Consider the following 19,148-nt stretch of genomic DNA (forward strand, 5'->3'; position numbering starts at 1 on the left):
CGGCCTTCGGGGGCTGCCAGGCCCCCTCCCACCGCCCTGCGCGGTGCAGTGCCTCATCAGTCCAGCGGGGAGCAGTGCGCCCGGCCCGGGGCCGGACGGGTTTCGTAATCGCGTCGCCGCCGTTTCCGCCCTGAGCTAGCCCCACCTCTGCCGGCCCGCCCTCGGCTCCCCCGCCGCGCCGTGGAGCCAGGCCGGGAAGCCCACACCGGAGGGCCCGACGCCGGAGACCCCCCCACCCGCCGCAGCCGCACTCCTCGATGCCAAAGCGCTGCAGGTGAGACCGCCGCGTGGGTCTCAGGCCCGCGCGCCCCGCCTGTGCTGCGGGGCGGAGGCGCACCGGATGCTGGGGGTGGGGGAGGAGGGAGGCCAGGGCCGCCGAGATGCTGGGTCGGTAGGAGAAGGGGTGCGCTCCCCGAGTCACAGTCTCCGTCCTCTCCACCGTTCGTGTGCTGCGCAGGCCGAGGCCGCTGTAGAGTAGAGGGCAGGAAGGGACTGGGGTGTCGGGGTGCTGGGGGGGTGGCGCGGGGAGGCGAGAGGGGAAGAAGTTCTCCTTGAGACTCACTGAACTCTGTGGTGGCGTGTCCGGACAGAGCAAAGGCCAGTTGGGTCCTGGAAGGGCTGAGTCTGAGCCCGAAGCAACCACGGAAGACAGTGACAGAGTCCGAAAAATTAACAGCGAGATCCCAATCCTAGTTCAGCTTTGGGAGGAGCGGAGGATTTCTGGGTAGAGTTGGGGAGTGGGCAGAAATGGAGTCTGTGGGACTGAATCTGCTGGGGAGGGAGCTTAGGGCCTAGCCCTGTTTGTCGTAAGTGCTCCCCCACCCCCGCCGCAAGACCTTTCTTGTGGGGGGAGATCAGAGTTGGTGCTGGGGCAGATGCCTGTCAGTTGACTGAAAAGTGCGTGTCTGCCTACTTCCCTGTTGCCCCTCAACACCCCTCCATGTCTGGAGGTTTCCATAAGGAACCAGCTGCAGCCCCGGGCTTGGAGCCAGAGTTGCCCACTCTGTTCTCTAAATTCTCTTTCTCTTTCTCTTTCTCCAGCTGCTTCTTGTGAAGGCTTGTCGGGCAGCGGGTTGGAGGCCTTGAGGCTGAAGGCAGCGGGACCGGGAAAACCGGTTTCAGGCTAGGACAGGACCCGGGAACTACCTCTGTACATCCTTCCCCTCTGGAACCTTTCTCCCATCCCTCCTCCTGCTCACTCCCCAATAGTTTGGAAGCCCCAATGTGACCTTGGTGTCTCCTAGCTCCCTATTTCACCCTTCCTGTTTGGGACTCTGGCCCAGTTCTCAGTGCTACTTGTCTGTCAGGATAAGGCCTTACATAGTCCAATCCTGATTCCTCCTGCTGTTTTCCCAGCCCCTTCCCCTCCCCTGGGGTTGGGGGGCCCTAAAATAGTGGGCCGTGAATTTGGGTGCCTCTTTCTTCTGCGCTTACCAGCTCAGGACTTCATTTTTCCTCAACCCACTCTTCTCTAGATATTTTTAAAAAGGAGAATGGCTCTAACTTCCTTTTCTGGCCCTGTCCCCCCACCACCGCCCACATTCACCCTGCCCAGTCTTCTCCACACTTTGACCCCACTGCCAAGTTTCAGAGACCTTTATGTTCTATGTCCTAGGGAATGGAATTTCCTGGTCACTTCTCATCATCATTGGCCCTTTCGTGCCAAGTCCCACATACACTTTCCCTCCACCCCGCTCTGGCTAGGTCCCTGGAAAGGGAACAGAAACGTCCTTGTTCCCTCCACTGCCCCTTTCCCTCCCTCTCCTCCCCCTCCCACCCTCCACTTCTGTCCACTCAGCTTTGTTCAGAAGGGGTGTTGGGAGGGAGTCCACGCTCTCTACAGTCTGTCTGATGGTATTGGGGGTTTCCTCTGATTCTTCATTGTTTTCTTCATTCCCCTGCCTGCAACCCTTACCAGCCGCCACCACCACCATTGCGACAAACCCTGTGACTGACTGACTGACTTCCCCACTGACCACAGCTCCCCTCTCTGGACAGCTGTGTTCTGACTTCCGCCCTGTCTCATTACTCCTCCCCTCCAGTGGTGGGAAGGGAAGTAAGCCAAAGCTGAGGCTTCTGGGTTCTTCTCTCCCCTTCAAGCTGTTATCTCTGTGTGCCTGTGATCTCATCCCAGGGTTATTAAAAAAAAAATCCTCTCAGTTCTTAGATGAGTTTAGGGTGCCAGAGCATCGGGGTTCCAGGCCTGGAAAGGAGGGAGATTCCTGTTCATGCTGGACTGTAATATTTGTGAAACAGCCCTGTTTGGAATCTTTGAGGTTGCCTATATCATAGGCCTGAGAAAATGCAGTGAGCACAGAGGAAACCCAGATGGGCCCTACACTGGCTGGCAGTGAGGAAAAGGGGAGGAAGTTCTTCCTTGGACACTAACGCTGTTAGAAAGTTCCTTGTGGCTGGTTGGCTGATGAAGCTTGGGAATGGAAGTGGTGAGAAGGGAGGAGAGAACAGGTTCCAGCATGAGGGGAGGGGGCAGGTGGGGAGGCCTGGGCCCTACAGGGCGTGAGGCAGAGCAGAGTGGCACGATAGGACATGTGAAGAGGGTGGGGAGGCCGGAGAAAGATTCCTCATGGAGCAGATGACACCAAGTACACGTACCTACAACCAGTGTGCAAATGTCTCTACCAGACACACATGCACAGAAATGGCTGTGTGGCCAGAGTGCACACACAGAAAGACACACAGGACACAGATAAACAGGCTGCAGACAGCCTTCAGGAAGGATCTCAAGGTCAAGCAATAAAGGAACTGTTCGGTGGCTTCTGGGAGAGGTTGAATCTCAGCTGAGGGAAATGAGAAGGGGCAAGGTCAGGGAATCGAGAGGGAAGAAATTCCTCAGTGTAGGAAAAGTCTTTCTTGAGGTCCAAACTGCTGCATTAGTCACCCACAACCTGGGCAGTCAAGGTCTCAGTCTTAAAGAAAATCTAGATGTTCAGGGTAAGGTAAGGAAGAAGGGAGGGACAAGGGCGGAGGTCTTGTTTGTGAGAACAAAAAACCACCATTTCCTCTTCAAAGTCACTTAACTGCCCCTCCCTTTCTGCCCTAAATCCGGGGAGAAGGATTGTGGGGCTTGTAGCACCCCCAAACTGTGCTCATTTCTGCCACTAGCCTTTGGCCTCTCCCATCCTCACTCTAAATGCTTCTGTCCCTTTCCTCTCCCTTGGTTCCAGCAGCTGCAGCACCTCTACCCCTTGGTGCCCTTCTGGACCTTTTCCTTTCTCTGGGAGTCAAACTGTGAGGTCCTTCTGTTTAGAGGGGTTAGTGTTGGGTGCAGGACGTGGGCCTTCAAGGGAGAATGAGAAGATCTGGCCTCAGCAGGAGGCTTGTGAAGGAGGGAGACATGGTAGAGGTGGGATTTCTCACTAACTTTCTTTTCTCTTCACTTTCTGCTCCTCCAGGGTTCTGCATCTGAGGAAGATATAACCTCATGCCCACCTACTCAGCCTGCCCTGGCCCTGCTGACCCCTCGGTCCGAGACGCTGACCCTCCCTGCCCACCCAAGGGTACCTTGGACACTGCTGTCTGACCCGTGCGGCTGAGTAAACTCAGGCTGTCATCACACCTGAAGGGACCGAAGAGTGGGCAGTCAAGGCACCAGAGCAAGAGCCCTCTGGGGCCTCAGGCAGAGGACTGAAACTGGAACCATCAGGGAACATGAGTGAATTTTGGCACAAATTGGGTTGCTGTGTGGTAGAGAAACCCCAGCCGGTGAGTCCGCCAGCCCCGACCCCCACCCTAGTGCACACAGAATCTAGTTACCGGGGCCTGTGAGGCAGACACACCACCTACGATCTGGTGCCTAGAAGGCACGCTGCTTGCTTCCCTCTCCGTCAGGATAGTCTCTCTGGCCAAGGCAGGTGTGTACTTGGAATGAGGGGGACTGCGTGATGGAGGAAGTGAACTGTCCTAGCTAGCACTTCCTGTTTTTTGTTCATTCTGACTTGGGCAGGGGTTGTAGGTGGAGCTTAATACCTGTCAGTTTTTCCCATTGTTTCCTCATCAGCCAGAGGTGACTTGGATATGTCCTTTCTTTGTCTAGTATTCCCTCTGGGGGCCTCTGACCTCACCACCCTCCCTATGTCCTTTCTGTGTTTATGTTATTCCACACTTGCCTTTCATACCCTAGTGATTTCCTTGTTGTGATGCCACATACCCTTGCCCATTGGGCCCTTAGCTCTACCCCTAGTGATTTTCAGGATTCTATTCCCTTCTTCCAGTTGCAGACTTAACTCCCCCCTGTCTTCTCTAAACAGAAGAAGAAAAGGAGACGAATTGACCGGACCATGATTGGGGAACCAATGAATTTTGTCCACCTGACTCACATTGGCTCTGGGGAGATGGGGGCCGGAGATGGACTTGCCATGGTAACAAGAGAACGGGGAGAGAGTGATATGGGATTGTGGCCTAGAACCTTTCCCCTTTGCTGAAGTGTGAGCTGGGGACATGGTAACTACCCGGTGGGGAAGTAAGAAGCTAGGATTCTAGTCCTGGTCACCAGCTGCACAAACCTGAGACCTGGCATTTTAGGTCTCTGGCCTAGGCTCCCTTATTTTTACACTTAGCAGATTGTTCTTCATCAGGATGGGGAATATATATGACCCAGGAGTTATTTGGAGGGCTTTTGCCAACAACCAAAACCCTTTTGTTAATTAAGAACTGCTATTCCAGTGCCATAGTAAGTCATATCATGGCTGGGTGTGTTGAGGCAGGAAGAAGGCTGCACACCCCTGTTCTAAGTAACACCAGATACTCTTTTCTGTTCTCAACATAAGGGAAATGGGCCTGGGCATAGTGAAGGAGGCTTTTCACTGATTGCAAAACTCAGAAAAATATGAGAGTCCTTCGTGAAGGTCTTAGTAGTCGAAGACCCATTTTATCTCACCCTCATGAGAGTCAGTATGAAGGGAGACTTTGAGACTTCCTTGGAAAAATGGCTGTTGGTTTTAACCTTTTCAGATTGACTTTATTGCCAGGGAGATGTGGTGAGCCTTTTCATGGAGGGCACAGGGGAGATTGCTTGTGCGATACCTGGACTTGGAGTGAGGGTCTCCCATGTGCTTTTTTACAGACAGGTGCAGTTCAGGAGCAGATGAGATCCAAGGGAAACCGAGACAGGCCATGGAGCAATTCTAGGGGATTGTAGCTCCAACAGAAACGGTGAGTAGAGAAACTGTTCAGTACCTCTAGCCCCTGTCAGCATCCTGATGCCTTACCTCGGAACTCTGATCTCCACCAGAATGGGAGGTGAGAGGAGGAAGAATGAATAAGAATGGAGGGGTCAAGAATTTCGGATGTAGAAAGGCAGAGAGAGAGGGAGGTGTAGACAGAAATCGAGAGAAGAGCACCCTGGAAATAGTCGAGAGTCTGTGCTAGGGGGTGCCTTCTCCCTGACTGCGTCAGTTTTCCTTGAGGCTTATCGTCCTTCAATTTCTTTTTTAATCAGGTTCTGCTGTCTGAAGCCTCTGCTCCGTGTCCAGCCCAGAAGAGATGGTGCCGCCTCCTCGAACCAGTGACCCCAGGGCCCCTCTTTTCCCTCTTTGCCGATTAGTGCCTCAGAAGGCTTGGGGGCTGGACTCCCTCTCTTCCCTCTGGCTCTAGCCCCTCCTGGAGATGGGCTCAAGGCAGCAGGACTGACCAAGTGACTACTGGTTGGCCAGAGGAGCTCAGCTGAAGCCCTGGACACTCTCAGATCTGAGATAGGAGTTTTCTGGGAACCTGGAAGGTGTTCCCTTCTCCTGAATGACGGTCTAGGTGCCATCTGTTTTTAAACTCTTAACCTGGAACTCCTTAAATGGGGTAGGTGGGTGAGATTACCAAAGCTGAAGCTGGCTTTGCCGAAAAGCTCCTTACCTCCCTGCCCTTCTCCATTTTCCTCCCGGAATGAACTGAAACAGATGTCAAGCAGGGGGTAGGAGGGTGACCACTGCCTAGTCTATCTATTCTTTCTCTTTAGATCCCAAAACTTAAGCTTGATTTCTCTCAGTCCCTCGATTTCTCTCTGCCACTACCAGCTCTTTCTCCAGGAGGCCTCTAACCCTGTTTCTGCAGCATTGTGAGTTCTCCAACATCTTTCTTTAAATTAATTAAAAGTTTAATTTAAGATGAGTTCTCTTAATTACCCCACTCCTTCTACTACCTCTACCTTCAGCCCTACCCCCGTTAGGAACCTTATTGTTTCCCACTGAATGAGAGCTAAGGTAAGAAGTGGGTCTTAACCTGATGGGATCCCATTTAAGTCTTGGGGACCTGGCCTGCCCTCTGCCAATCTCCCTGCTGGCTCAGGTGAGGAGGAAGAGGGATCTGGAGAGAAACTCAGAATGCTGCAAAACTAGGAGGTATGTCTGAGAATGAACTTAACCATTGAGGATGAGAGGCGTGGTAGGTTGAAAACAATCTGTGAGGTTAGGGATGTTAGATCCTCACCACAAGGGAGCAGAGAAACCTCCGGAGCAAGGATTCTCAACCTAGGCACTTCTGACATTTGGGTTGGATAATTCTTTGTAATGGGGGACTGTCCTGCGCATTATAGGACATTCAGTAAGGTGTCTGTCCTAGTTATGACAGCCAAAAATGCCTCCAGGTATTGCCAAATGTCTCCTAGGAGGCAAAATCACCCCTAAGTGAGAACCACTGCTCAAGAGTCAAGGTATTTTTCTCCAAAGTGTTTTCCCCACCCTACTCCCATCCCATCATTCACCCTAAGCCTGAGGCACAGATGAACCAGGCCCTCTTGCAAAGTAGGCTTACTAGGGCCGCACATAATGTCGAAAACAGCCCTTTATTCGGTGTGTTGCTTGTGGTGCTCGCTTCGGCAGCACATATACTAAAATCAGTGTGTTGCTTGTGCTTTGCATGGGTTCGTGCCTCTGGTGGATTGTACTGCTCTCCATTCTTTGGAGGAGGGGTTCCTGAAGTGTGGAAGCATGAACTGAGTATGGTGAGATTGGGGAAGGGAGGGAGAAAAAAGGAGAGCCACAGACACCCAGGTTTATCCTCTGCAAACTTTAAGCTCCATTTCTGTGCCCTAGTCCTAGAACCAGACACAAATAAGACTCAGGGAGTTTTGTCTGAAGACCAGGTCCCACTCCCCACCTGACTGAAGAGTCTGCATTAGGTGGGAAAATATTGCAGGAGGAGGGTCTTTAGGCAGTTTGTTTACTCAGGTGTTTTTTTTCTTCTGGCCCCTTCCCTCAGGGTGGTTAGAAAGGCAGAATGAGACCGGTGAGCTCCTACCGGCTCTTGACTGAGAGGATGGGGGTCTCTCATTAGCTCAGCAACAAGGAGCATCCTATTTGATGCTGAGGGTGTCAGGAAGGTGGGAACTAGGATCCACTCTGCTGAGTCCACCATCCATCCAGTTTGTCCTACCTATAGTGACAGGTTCTGATTTTGTTCCAATTTCAGTGTATGTCCTGCCACTTTTCAGGGTCTAAGATTGGTCATACATTCCCAATTTACTCTTTTCCAGTGTAGCTGGTTGTTCTGAAAGTAGCTCATAGGTTGTCCTAAAGTAGCTTAATAGCCTGAGAGTTATATTCAATCTGAAGGGGTCATAGGGGAGAAGGATGGGGGACTCATGGACTCTCTGGTCACCCCGATCTTCTGCCTTATCCTAATGCCTCTTCTTTGGCCACAGTCTTCTTTGGTATTCTCTTGCCTTTAGCTACCTTTTCTAACGTGTATGCTACCATCACTTGAACTATATTTAAGAGTGATGGCAAAGGGTTTGAGAGTCATAATTTATATAAAAATGTGTTGGACTTTTAAATACATTTTTCAAATAAAAAATGTTTAAGCAAAGTAGTTGCAGAGTAATCACTACAGGCATGTTTGGGGTCAAAGGATAAATACAGTTGATGAAGGTAACTGCTAAAAAGTAGCTGATGTGGAATTCTGTGCCATCTTCGCCCTTTGCAAGGCCAGAAGGCCAGAAGACCACCAATATCTTCCAAGGGCTCAACTCCTTGTTCTTCCTGTTCCCTCCTCTTGGCATTCATCTGAGATTTTTCAAGTCTTTAAACAATCACTTGTGTAAAAACGACTTTGGAAATGTAGCAGAGGAGGAACATCAACATTATGGAGGGGGGGATAAAATGTGCTGGGGGACAAGGGGAGGGATCAGGCCCAATGCTGTTGGTTACACAGTTCAGTTTTAAGGTTCAAGAGATTTCTGGTCTCCACCTCAGATACCTCTGTAAAAAGACACAAGACCAAACAATTTTTTTTTCTAGTTTTGTTTTTCTGTACTAAAAATATCCAGTGGGTGCTGGGATCAAAAAGGGTGGAAAGGTTGAGATGCTGAAACCTCTTGCAGATGAAGTGGTCATTACCTGCGGTTTTTCTCTAGCTGGGTGAGGAAACAAAATAGAGAAAAAGGGAAAATATTACAACTATATCTATATTCTTTTCCTTTCCTTGCTTTGTCTCCCTCCCCAGAAGCCCTCATTCCCTCAAAACCACTGCCCCGTTTATGCTGCCTTTTTATACTGAATTAACGGTATTGAATACCTAAGGAGAAAGATAAAAACTAGCAAAATGACAGACCACGTATACTATTTTATTGTCCTTCCCTTCTCCCCAAAGTTCCTGAAATCCTGTCAACTGAGAATTTTTTATCCAATCAGAGCCTTTGGTAATTCATTTGGTAAAGGCAGAGGACTATCCTTCCTGAAGAATTCTGAAATTGCTGGAAATAATCCCAGGATAGTGGTGGTTAGGGGCATCTGCACTAGTGTCAAACAATCCTGTTGTGACTGTCATTTACTAGCTTTGTAAACCCCCATTCCTTCTGTGAAGTGGGGATAATTACACCTCACAGCATTGTGAGGATTGATCCAGGTAAAGCGGACATGGTAAGACCTCAAATACTGGCTGTTCTTACTATTAAACTATTGATAAGCTGAGAACTATTAATATCTTCCATATCTATGATCGGCATCAAGAATTGTTGATACAGCTATAATTCTCATGATTTGGGCCATAATCTTCTCATGACCAGTAGTACCTGTTGCCCATTAACCAACCCACAGTTGCTCAAGAAACAGGTGGAATCAGCAGCCAACGATGTAACCAGTATATTATGCATCAGCAGGGAAACTAGGTAAGTAACACTTCGTGCAAACACTTACTGGTTCCATCTGTGTGAACACTGCAGACAGACTGTTCCAAATATCCTCCAGCCCGATCCTGACCCGTCTCCAAAAATCAAGGGCTGGACTGGGGCTGGGGCCGGGGCCAAAGAAGAGGAAGGGTGTAGGTCTGATTCTAGAGCTGAGAGCGGGTGTGGGAGTGGTGGTGGTAGTACTGATGGTGGTCTGAGTGGTACAGCTGGTGTCAGAGCAGAGACTGGAGTCCAGAGGGCACTCCTCCCGAAGCCGGTTGCACGGACATTTCTCATAGGTACACGGCCGGTGCTCTGTACGGAGCTGGTTCAGTGCCCCAACTCGAAGGCGCCCGGAAAGGCCCTGCAGCTTCCCAGACCGGGTCCGACTCATGGTGCCTGACTGGCAGTGGCAGTGCCACGGGCCCCAGGGCATCAGCACCAGCCGCAGATCCTCCGGAGGGGGCATGGCCGTGTGCGAGGGCTGCTGCCATCGATTTGGGGTGGACCCGGCTATGGACCACTGGCTCATGGTACTGTCGGGGTGCTGTACTTCCCCCCCAGTAGGCTGCCAGGTGTTGGCAGGCACGTCTGAAGACATCCTGATCTCCCCCTCCTGGGTATTTGCTTTAAACTTCGAGCTGGGCACCCTCGCTGTACTGTAACCCCTGCTGAGAGACGCTGCGGTGATGTTATTCTTTCTGGCGTTAATCACAACCCCCTCTTCCAAAGACTCATCCTCCTCGGCCGACGACACAATCGACTTGCTGACGCCTGTGGCCACCGTGGAGGCCAAGAGCTCCGCAGCAGCCGGGCCTGCCAGGCGCTCGACAGTGGCCCCGACGTCATCCTCATCCTGCATTGTTACCTTCATCCTCCTGGGGCCACCGGTCCGGAGGGTGGTCCGGTAGTGGCGGGACGTAGGGACCCCAAAGCGGAAACTGACCCGCTGGGTCTCGGTGGAAGTCAGGCCTTGGGCCCCCGCCGCCCGGGGCCCCAGACTCAGCAGCAGGGCCCAGAGCAGCGCGCCGGCGGCGGGGACCATGGGGCCGGCCGGTGTGCGGCTGAGAGGGAGGCCAGCGAGGGAGGCCGGGACTCCTACCTTCTCTCCCTCTCTTCCGCTCGCGACCCAGCGGGTCGTTTGAACCGCGGCCTGTGGATGGGGAGCGGAGAGGGGGCCTCGAACGCGCGTGCCACGCCCCTCCCCCGGGCCCTCGCGGAGCAGCCCCCAGGGCTGAGATCAAAAACCGAGGAACCACGTGGCCAGAACGCCTGTGCCAGAACCGACCGACGCATTGTGATGCTACGGGCCTGGGCAAGTAGGGCACTTCCTCGCAGCCGGGCTTAAACCTCGCATTGCAGTTTATTAACCGCTACGGATAGGAATTTACTAAAGAGGACAAAAGTACAAGTTTTGAAAGCACTCCTTCCCCGACCCACAGGCAACAGCTATGACAAAGAAGGGAGCTGCAGTTCTTCCAGGTTTAGGGAGCTGACTCCAGGTTCCCAGCAGGCTGGGCGGTGAGTTAAGCCCTGCCCTCCCCTCCACCTCTCACCAAGCTTCACAGACTGCGAGCATGCCCCAGATGGAAAAGGTCTCAGCACCTCCACTTACAGGGGAGTAAAAGGACACTCAGAGAAATGAGGTTATATTTGCCCAAGGTTCTACAGCTGAAGCAGGACCAAACCCTGCAGCCTTCCCCGTTCCCCTACAAGGTGCCACTACATGCACCCCTATAGCTGAACTGATAATCACTGGGCAAATGAGGTTCCAGACTTTGGAGCCCTGCTTTGATGACACGGTCATGAGAGGAATGAGACCCCAGGGAAATGTGAAGGTCCTGTGGTACTGGGGTTGAGAAGGAGGTGGTTTAGGGAACAGCCCAGATGTCTCAGGATTAGGGCACAGGCAGATTAATCTTTGCTTAGTTGTAAGGCCCTTGATTCTTTTCTTCCTCTAGGTCCCTCGTGAGCCATGGAGCTCCAGGTCCAGCCTAGGAGAGAAAAACAAAAAAAGTAGGATCTGGGTTTTACTCACTGGTTTGGGGACAGGAGCCAGAGAATTGGAAGAGTCAAAAGATTGGGTGCTTGCACTGGTGGTCATCAGGCTCCCTCCCCACTGGGTATTTTTTTTCCGCTTTGCTGCCCTACTTGACTTCTTCTACCACTAAGTTCTGTGCTGTGAATATTCCTTTATTCTCTGATGCCTCAGCACTTAAATGTATAGTTTGTTTGTTTGTTTGTTTGTTTCCTTTGTTCTTGTTGGATGCAGGCCTTAATTTCTTCTCTGGGTGGGCACAGTTTTCCCAGATACAATGAAGTATCTAGAAGCAGGGCCTCTATCTTTTAGTTCCTCTGCATCTCCCCCAAGGCATTAAGACAGCTGGAACTAGTTTATACATCCCACCCCAAACTCTTCTCCTCAAGCTCAGGACTCACTGTCTGACAGCTTCAGGGATGTGAACCTGATCCAAGGAGATGAGTTGGGCCAGCTCTCCCAGGCTGTTCAGAAAACGGATCTTTCTTGTGAACTTGGAACTGAAAAGAGAGGAGGATAAACCAGGTTGTGTGTTGTACTGAGAAGAGGGTTCCTGGAGACCCTTACAAAGGGCAATATAACAAGCAGAGCATGGTTAAGGCTAGAAAGAGCCAGGCTGGGGAAAAATCTTCTTTGTCTTGATTTTGAAAATGGGGGAGAAGACATCCTTGTCCTCAGAGCTGGTACCTGATGAAGGGCCGCAGCAGTGCCAGGAATGCCTTCACGTACCAGGTGGCATGGACAACCACCAGGGCGCGCAGGTTCTTCCGGAGTCTGAAGAACAGGAAAGAGATCATTCTACTCTTCTTCTATCTTCATGCCGGAAGATCAGGTGGGGCTACGTTTTGTGCTTTAACTCCCTTCACGTCTGCAGTTTCTAGATTTCTCTGGCAGTGGGGTCTAGTCCCCCCTCCTTGGCCTATAATCTGAGCTCCACCCATTGTGTTTAGTCCTTTGTGCTCCTCATTTTTAGGCATTCCTCTTGTCAGAATCCTTCTGCCCTATCTCCCTCGGGTGCCCTACCCTCACAGAAATTCTTGGCTACTCCCGTTTTCCCATGGCTCCCAGGACTGGGACACCAAAAACAAAGAAATGAGCTGGAAAAGTGAGCAAAGGGAAGATGGGTTAAAGAAAAAGGGAAAAGGAACATCTCGGGGAACAAAGCCATATGGGTCAGGTATGGAAGGCGGAGAGAAGCAGAAAATGGCGGCCTGGGCAGTAAACTAATTGGCAAGATGGGGAGAAAAGGAAGGGGTATGCCACCTCGATTTATTGGATTTTCACACATGGCCAGTGCAAACCTATTATCATTGCCATTATACAGAGAAGAAAACTGAGTCCCAGGGAAGTTAAGTGACTTGTCCAAGGTAAATGATACAACAGGTAAATGATAGAGGCAAGATCTGAAATCAGGTTTCCCTGACTCTGAGAGTACAGAAGACGGGAGAGGCCTGGAAAGGGTTGGAGAGGGACAAGGAAAAGAGGAAGGGACTAAATGGAAGAGGAAAGAATGGAAAGAGGGAAAGAGAAGGCGTAGTGGGAGTTGTGGCCCTCCTGCCCTCGTGGCTCACCGCCGGTCCAGAGCGCGGTAACACTGGCGCATCCAGCCCAGAGGTGGGACCTGGGCCCTACTCGTGCCTCCACTCAAGTGAACAAGCAGGTAATTTTCAGCGACCAGTAGTTCCAGAGTTCCCACCATATACCTGGGGGGCCAGGAGGGGACAACAATTGTCAAGGGAGGTACCTGCTTGGGGTTTGGGGAGTGAGAGGAACAAGCAGGGGGAGCAGCAGAGGGAGAGGGAGAAGCAGGATCTCCCCCAAGCAGGGAGCCCAACGAGGTGAGGCTTGATCCCAGGGCCCCAAGATCAGGACCTGAGCCAAATGCAGATGCTGAACCAACTGAGCCATCCAGGCATCCCAGGGGGTTCTTTTTCATTTTTCCCTCCTTAATATCCCCCCTGGAGCCCTTCAGGTCTTCCACCTCACCTGAACAAGTGTTCCATGACATAGGTGTAGTTGGGGATGCTGCTGCTGGGTAGGTAACAGGAAGAGAAGATGATAATGGCGTTGAGGCCATCACCATGGTAACCTGGAGAGGACAGAGGGAAAATTCATTCAGTCAACAACTAGGTATGACAGACAGTACATCTGTTTAGCTTGAAGGACTCTGAAGATTTTAAACCCACAGACTGAGTTTCCAACTTCAGTATTCTATTCAGGAAGTCGCAGGTCTTTCCCTGCCACATATCTGAGCAATTACCTCCATGAGAGAGGACTTTCTTATAGAGCTCAATGACAGTCATGTCCACTCTCTGCTCCCGCTGTCCTGTCCGGAACACCCTCCAGTGACGACCATCTTCTCCAGCCACATCCCACACACAACCCCGGCCCAGCCTTTCTGCTGCCTCACTGGCCCCCAGACCCTCTGCCCGGGGCAGGTCATCTGAAAGAGAGGGATGGGGAAGGGTCAATAAGGCATAGTACAGACCTTCAGTATTTTCTAACTTCCCCAGGTTTCTAGAGTGGATTGCTCTAACCTCTCATTCCTCAGTTTTTTTTCTAGGATTCCAGCGCTAGTTTGTCCAGTGCCTTGCTGGTTTCTCTTTCCTCTGACTCTCAATCCTCACTTTTTCACTAGACACCAGCCTTGAGGTAACCCTGCACTATGGTAGGTCCATGACCCTTGCCAGTATTAGTTTTCTTCTAGATTCTTCCTTACTTTTTGTGCCTTTCCTTGGGTGAACTCCTCTGTTCCCATGTCTTCAATAACCACCAGTAAGGTGATGATTCCAAATTTGCCCCTCTAACCCATGTCCCTAAATGCTTAGAGTGGACACCTTTAGTTTGTGTCTTTTTGTCATCTCCAAGCCACCAGACCCAAGTGTAATTCAAACTCCTTCTCTTCCTCCTCTCTCCCATATTTCCTTTCTGGATGAATGACTCCATCCATCTAGGTGGCTGAGAGAGAAAACTGATATTATCAAAGATTTTCTTCTCTGTCAGCCAACTGGACTCCAGATCTTCTTCTATATTATCTCCACTATATTCTCTTATCATTCTCTCTACTACTACTGTCCTGATTCAGGTTCTTAGCATTTCTCACCTGGCCTTAGTGCTAGCCTCCTAACTGGTTTCCATGTCTCTAATCTGTTTACTCCATTTCATCCTCTATCCCACGGCTAGAGCAAGCTTTGTTTTCTACCCTAACTTTCCTACTCAAATGGCAATATACCATACCCACTAATTCTGCATGATCCTTCCATAGCAATGGAAACAGCTGCCTCATCTTAAAAAATGGCTGTCTGTTTGGCTCAGTTGGTGGAGCATGCGACACTGACCCTTGATGGTGGGGTTGTGAGTTTGAGCCCCATGTTGGGTGTAGAGATCACTTAAAAAATAAAAATCTTAGGGGCGCCTGGGTGGTTCAGTGGGTTGAAGCCTCTGCCTTCGGCTTAGGTCATCATCCCAGGTTCCTGGGATCGAGTCCCGCATCGGGCTCTCTGCTCAGCAGGGAGACTGCTTCCTCCTCTCTCTCTGCCTGCCTCCCTGCCTACTTGTGATCTCTGTCTGTCAAATAAATAAATAAAATCTTTAAAAAAAAAAATCTTAAAAAAAAAAAAAAAAAGTATTCCAGGGGCACCTGGGTGACTCAGTGGGTTAAGCCTCTGCCTTCGGTTCAGGTCATAATCTCAGGGTCCTGGAATCGAGCCCCACATCGGGGCTCTCTGCTCAGCAGGGAGACTGCTTCCCCCTCTCTCTCTGCCTGCCTCTCTGCCTACTTGTGATCTGTCAAATAAATAAATAAAATCTTTTTTAAAAAAGTATTCTATAACATGGATACACCATGTAAGAATTAATACTCTACTGACAGACCTTTTGGTTGTTTCCAACCTCTTAGAGCCATTAAATCTGATCATGTTACTCCCTTGATCAAAACCATTCAGCGGCTACCTTACGACTCAACAACTGCACTACTGGGTATTTACCCCAAAGATACAAATGTAGTGATCCAAAAGGGCACCTGCACCCCAGTGTTTTTAGCAGCAATGTCCACAATAGCCAAACTATGAAAAGTGCCCAGATGTCCATCAACAGATGAATGGATAAAGAAGATGTGGTATATATGTACCAGCCACCAAAAACCAAAAAAACAAAAACAAAAAACCCCCCTGCTATTTGCAATGATGTGGATGGAACTAGAGGGAATTATGCTAAGCAAAATAAGTCAATCAGAGAAAGACAATTATCATATGATCTCACTGATATGTGGAACTTGAAAAACAAGGCAGAGGATCATAGGAAAAGAGAGGAAAAAATGAAACAAGATGAAACTAGAGAGGGAAACAAACCATAAGAGACTCTTAATCTCATGAAACAAACTGAGGGCTGCTGGTGGGGGTGGGGAGGGATAGGGTAGCTGGATGATGGACATTGGGGAGGGTATGTGTTGTGGTAAACGCTGTGAATTGTGTAATGAATCACAGACCTGTACCCCTGAAGCAAATATCACATTATATGTTAACAATAAAAAACAAATTAAATAAGTAATAAATAAATAAAAAACCATTCAGTGATTTTTCAATGCCTACAGGATAAAATCTAAACAACTCAGTGTGGTAATCCCCATGATTTGACTCCTACCAACATTCAGAAGCCCATTTGAGCTCATTCAGAAGCTCAGGTAACAGCTTAGACATGTGATTGCTGTCTGAAGTGGAGGGCAATCTTGTGGCAAACCTGGGGAGTCTGTACTAACTCCAGTCAAGCATCACAGGTGAACTCTAGGATACCCTGTTGATGTCTAGAGAAGTGGAGAATTGGTTGGTGTGGGTAAAACTCATACATTTGGTGTCAGAAGTGTAACAAAGTTTTCCTTAATATTAAAATAGTCATGCTTAATACTTTGAACTCCCCAACATGTCCAACACGCCATGCTCCTACCCAAGTTGATGCTTCTACCTAGAATGCCTCCCCAGCTACAGCTCAGAATCACCTCTTTTGTGAAGTCTTTCCTAATGCCTCTCAGGCAGAACTGACCTTGTCTTTATCCCTGCATACATCCCTATAGGTATGTAGACCATAATCTTCAACTACACTTACTTGTATATGTGTTAATTTCTTATTAAACAGAGAATTCCCTGAGGGTAGGACAATCTTATTTATCCTTATCACTTGGTTCTTGCTCAGTAATAGCATATTACAGACACTCAATGAAAGCTTCCTTAACAAAGGACCCTTCCCACCCCTCTACTGACTACTCTCACACTGGATCTATAGACTCTACCTTTCCGTTCTGAGGAAATTAATTTTGCTGACCTTACCACTTGGTCCCCACCTAATTGTTTCTAACTTTAGTCCCATAAAATCCACCCTGAGCTTCTTTAACTCTAGCTTCTACTTTTACCAGCTCAGGCCTCAGGTTTCTTGCCCACCTTCCCATTCAAATTCATGTCCACTGTCCAGCTGCTCTGAGTCTGAAGGTGTCTCCAATTCGTCTACCTCCAGGTCAGAACTACCATCAGGAGAGGAAGGTACAGAGTTTGTGGGAGAAGTTCCGGTGCCCCCAGTGCCCTTGGTCAGATTCAGTTGCAACTCTGGGGCAGAAAGACGCTTCCGCATGGGGCGTGGGCCACACAGGGCTAAAGTGCTGGGTGTACCTGGGGTTGGGATAGAGAAAAAAAGAACAGAAAAGTCTGCGTTGGAAGGGGAGTTTGGAATTCCTGCATATGATAGTGATATATGGGGTGAATTCTAAAGAACTTCCACGGCAGGGGTGCCTGGGTGGCTCTGTGGGTTAAAGCCTCTGCTTTCAGCTCAGGTCATGATCCCAGAGTCCTGGGATCGAGCCTCGCATCCGGCTCTCTGCTCGGCAGAGAGCCTGCTTCCTCCTCTCTCTCTCTCTCTGCCTGCCCCTCTGCCTACTTGTAATCTCTGTCTGTAAAATAAATAAATGAAACAAACAAACAAACAAAACTTCCACGGGGGCTATTTGGGAAAGTAGCAGTGGAACCACAAGGGGGTGAGGGCAGCACAGCCCTTCACTGGCCTAGAATCAAGAACTTGTGGCCTAGGTTTGAATTTACCTACCTGCCTGTGAGCCTCTCTCAGGATCATCACAACCTTCAGAAGGGTTGGCTTCTTCAGGAAGAAATCTAGAGGGGAAAGATTATAAGGGGGGCAGAAATGCAGGTTAAATGAATCAAGCCAGGTATCAATTTATCAATCCTCTCACCAAGATAAGACTTTTTTTTTTTTTTTTTAAAGATTTGAGAGAGAGAGTACACAAGCCACCAGGGCTGGGGTTGGGGGGTGGGAGGGCAGGGGGCACTGAGGGAGAGAGAGAAGGGAAGCAGACTCCCTGCTGAGTGCAGAGCCCAAGGCAGGGCTCGATTCCCTGACTGAGATCACCACCTGAGCCAAAAACAAGAGTCAGACGCTCAACTGACTGAGCCACCTGGCACCAACCCCGATAAAATCTTACCAATCTTACTGCCTCTGCCTTCTTTTAACCCATTCTTCAAGTCCTAATTTATCATTCCCACCCTCCACTCAGGAGCATCCCTCCAGTCCTTACCTGGGGAATTCGTCATCCTGCCACTCCTCCTTCAGCTCCAGTTCCCCAAGTCTCGGGGATGCTGCTGGGCGCGCTGCCTGGGCATTCTCCCCAGCCCTACAAGTCCCCCAGGGAAGGGATGATCATGAGACAAACTAGACCGTGTCTTAAGGGAGCTGGGTTGTAGGTAGGAGACACTGGAATGAACAGTAATGAAGGTAAGGAGCAGAGCATAAGCCTGAAAAAAGACGTGGGCTCTCGTCTCCTGGACAGATACCCCTACCACACCCACCACTACGTGGAGACAGATGAACCCTCCAGTGGGTCTTAGGAGCAGAGGAAAGATGGGAGGAAAGATGGGACACGGAGAGCTAAGCCTATTAACCTCTATGGCTTTGTTCCACCTACACAGGACTATAGAGATAGTCCCCATTACACCTGGCTGGAACCTGACAGACTTGCCCAGCTGTCACCAGGCAGAGTTGGGGAAGACAATACCTCATTAAGCCTGCCTGCCTTCCACCAGCTGGGGAGTGGCCAGGGAAAACCACGACAGAGGCAGACAGGTCGGGGAAGACGGTAAGGAGGAAGAGTGAGAGCGATTTGCTGGGAAGGAGTACCAGGACCTAAAATTTCTTGCTAGGTCAGCTTTCCAGAGGGCCATTCTGGGGAGTGGGTGTGAGAAAGCAGACAGCAGGGGCAGTTTTATAGACATGAAATAGAGAAGTTTCCTTTAAAAACAAAACAATAGGGAACTAACCTGAAACCCCCCAGCTCCCCATTTCCTGCCTAGAGCCACAAACTACCCCTTCCCTGCAGATCATCCTCTTGCAGGCATGTCTCTTCCAGGAAGCCGAGAATTGCCCTGGTCAGAGCTCGACGGTGGCAAAGCCCCTCAAGACTATTCGTAGCTTGTTTCCAGTCAAGTGAGCCAGATCTTACTTACCCAAGGTCTAACGTCTTTTCTCCCACTCCTTGTGTGGTTCCCATCTTCACGGTCTTCCTGCCTCCCTCAGCCACTTTGCAGCTATCCGGGAGCTCCTTGTCCCAGCTCCCAAGCACTTCTGTGTCCTTTTTCTCTGTCTCACTTCTGTTGCTCTTGCCTCCAAGAAGGAGGGAAGTGTGGAAGGGAGGTAACCTTACCTCCAAACAGGTTTTGCCACCTCCCTTCTTTTCCCTTCCCAAGCAGCAGGTTTGCCCAAAAGAAAACCCTGCCTATGTGGGGGCGGGTTTTAGGGAAGAGAGGACATTTTCTAAAGTGTCTTGTCTTAGGGGAGTTGAGGAAGGCAATTTGTTTTCTCTTCCAGACTCCTTATAACTTCTGGAAGCTGCTCTTTAAGAAAAAAAGACAGACAGACAGACAGACAGAAAGAAAGAAAGAAAGAAAGAAAGAAAGAAAGAGAAAGAAAGAAAGAGAGAGAGAGAGAGAAAGAAAGAAAGAA

At 50.1% G+C, this 19,148-nt stretch overlaps 3 protein-coding genes across 3 annotated transcripts; 1 reads left to right on the forward strand and 2 right to left on the reverse strand.

Moving 5' to 3' along the window:
* The first annotated feature begins 123 nt into the window (after window positions 1-123).
* CDC42SE1 (CDC42 small effector 1) lies at window positions 124-7,815 on the forward strand. The gene is made up of 5 exons (XM_046000925.1): window positions 124-274; window positions 3,414-3,723; window positions 4,269-4,379; window positions 5,084-5,172; window positions 5,459-7,815. Exons 2-4 carry the CDS (start codon window positions 3,670-3,672, stop codon window positions 5,156-5,158), a joined length of 240 nt encoding a protein of 79 aa, XP_045856881.1. The 5' UTR covers window positions 124-274; window positions 3,414-3,669; the 3' UTR covers window positions 5,159-5,172; window positions 5,459-7,815.
* Window positions 7,816-7,957: 142 nt separating this feature from the next.
* Window positions 7,958-10,163, reverse strand: C1H1orf56 (chromosome 1 C1orf56 homolog). Its single transcript, XM_046000892.1, has 2 exons — window positions 9,144-10,163; window positions 7,958-8,362 (listed from the first exon to the last, which is right to left on the reverse strand). Exons 1-2 carry the CDS (start codon window positions 10,158-10,160, stop codon window positions 8,342-8,344), a joined length of 1,038 nt encoding a protein of 345 aa, XP_045856848.1. The 5' UTR covers window positions 10,161-10,163; the 3' UTR covers window positions 7,958-8,341.
* An 821-nt stretch (window positions 10,164-10,984) lies between these two features.
* On the reverse strand, window positions 10,985-18,952 carry BNIPL (BCL2 interacting protein like). The gene is made up of 9 exons (XM_046000905.1): window positions 17,728-18,952; window positions 17,241-17,305; window positions 16,586-16,810; window positions 13,414-13,596; window positions 13,140-13,242; window positions 12,725-12,856; window positions 11,841-11,927; window positions 11,555-11,653; window positions 10,985-11,109 (listed from the first exon to the last, which is right to left on the reverse strand). Exons 3-9 carry the CDS (start codon window positions 16,770-16,772, stop codon window positions 11,073-11,075), a joined length of 828 nt encoding a protein of 275 aa, XP_045856861.1. The 5' UTR covers window positions 16,773-16,810; window positions 17,241-17,305; window positions 17,728-18,952; the 3' UTR covers window positions 10,985-11,072.
* Window positions 18,953-19,148: the final 196 nt, after the last annotated feature.

Source organism: Meles meles, chromosome 1 (assembly GCF_922984935.1).
Source record: "Meles meles chromosome 1, mMelMel3.1 paternal haplotype, whole genome shotgun sequence".
Taxonomy (NCBI): Eukaryota; Metazoa; Chordata; class Mammalia; order Carnivora; family Mustelidae; genus Meles; species Meles meles.

Excerpts from the sequence above, each read along its gene's own strand:
- CDC42SE1 (XM_046000925.1), top strand. The coding sequence starts at position 3,670 with ATGAGTGAATTTTGGCACAAATTGGGTTGCTGTGTGGTAGAGAAACCC. Across the intron at positions 3,724-4,268 it reads TGGTAGAGAAACCCCAGCCG|AAGAAGAAAAGGAGACGAAT; the intron begins GTGAGTCCGCCA and ends TTCTCTAAACAG. Across the intron at positions 4,380-5,083 it reads CCGGAGATGGACTTGCCATG|ACAGGTGCAGTTCAGGAGCA; the intron begins GTAACAAGAGAA and ends GCTTTTTTACAG.
- BNIPL (XM_046000905.1), bottom strand. The coding sequence starts at position 16,772 with ATGCGGAAGCGTCTTTCTGCCCCAGAGTTGCAACTGAATCTGACCAAG. Across the intron at positions 11,928-12,724 it reads TACCGCGCTCTGGACCGGCG|ACTCCGGAAGAACCTGCGCG; the intron begins GTGAGCCACGAG and ends CCTGTTCTTCAG. Across the intron at positions 11,110-11,554 it reads ATCCCTGAAGCTGTCAGACA|GCTGGACCTGGAGCTCCATG; the intron begins GTGAGTCCTGAG and ends TTTCTCTCCTAG.
- C1H1orf56 (XM_046000892.1), bottom strand. The coding sequence starts at position 10,160 with ATGGTCCCCGCCGCCGGCGCGCTGCTCTGGGCCCTGCTGCTGAGTCTG. Across the intron at positions 8,363-9,143 it reads TGTTCACACAGATGGAACCA|CTAGAGAAAAACCGCAGGTA; the intron begins GTAAGTGTTTGC and ends TTCCTCACCCAG.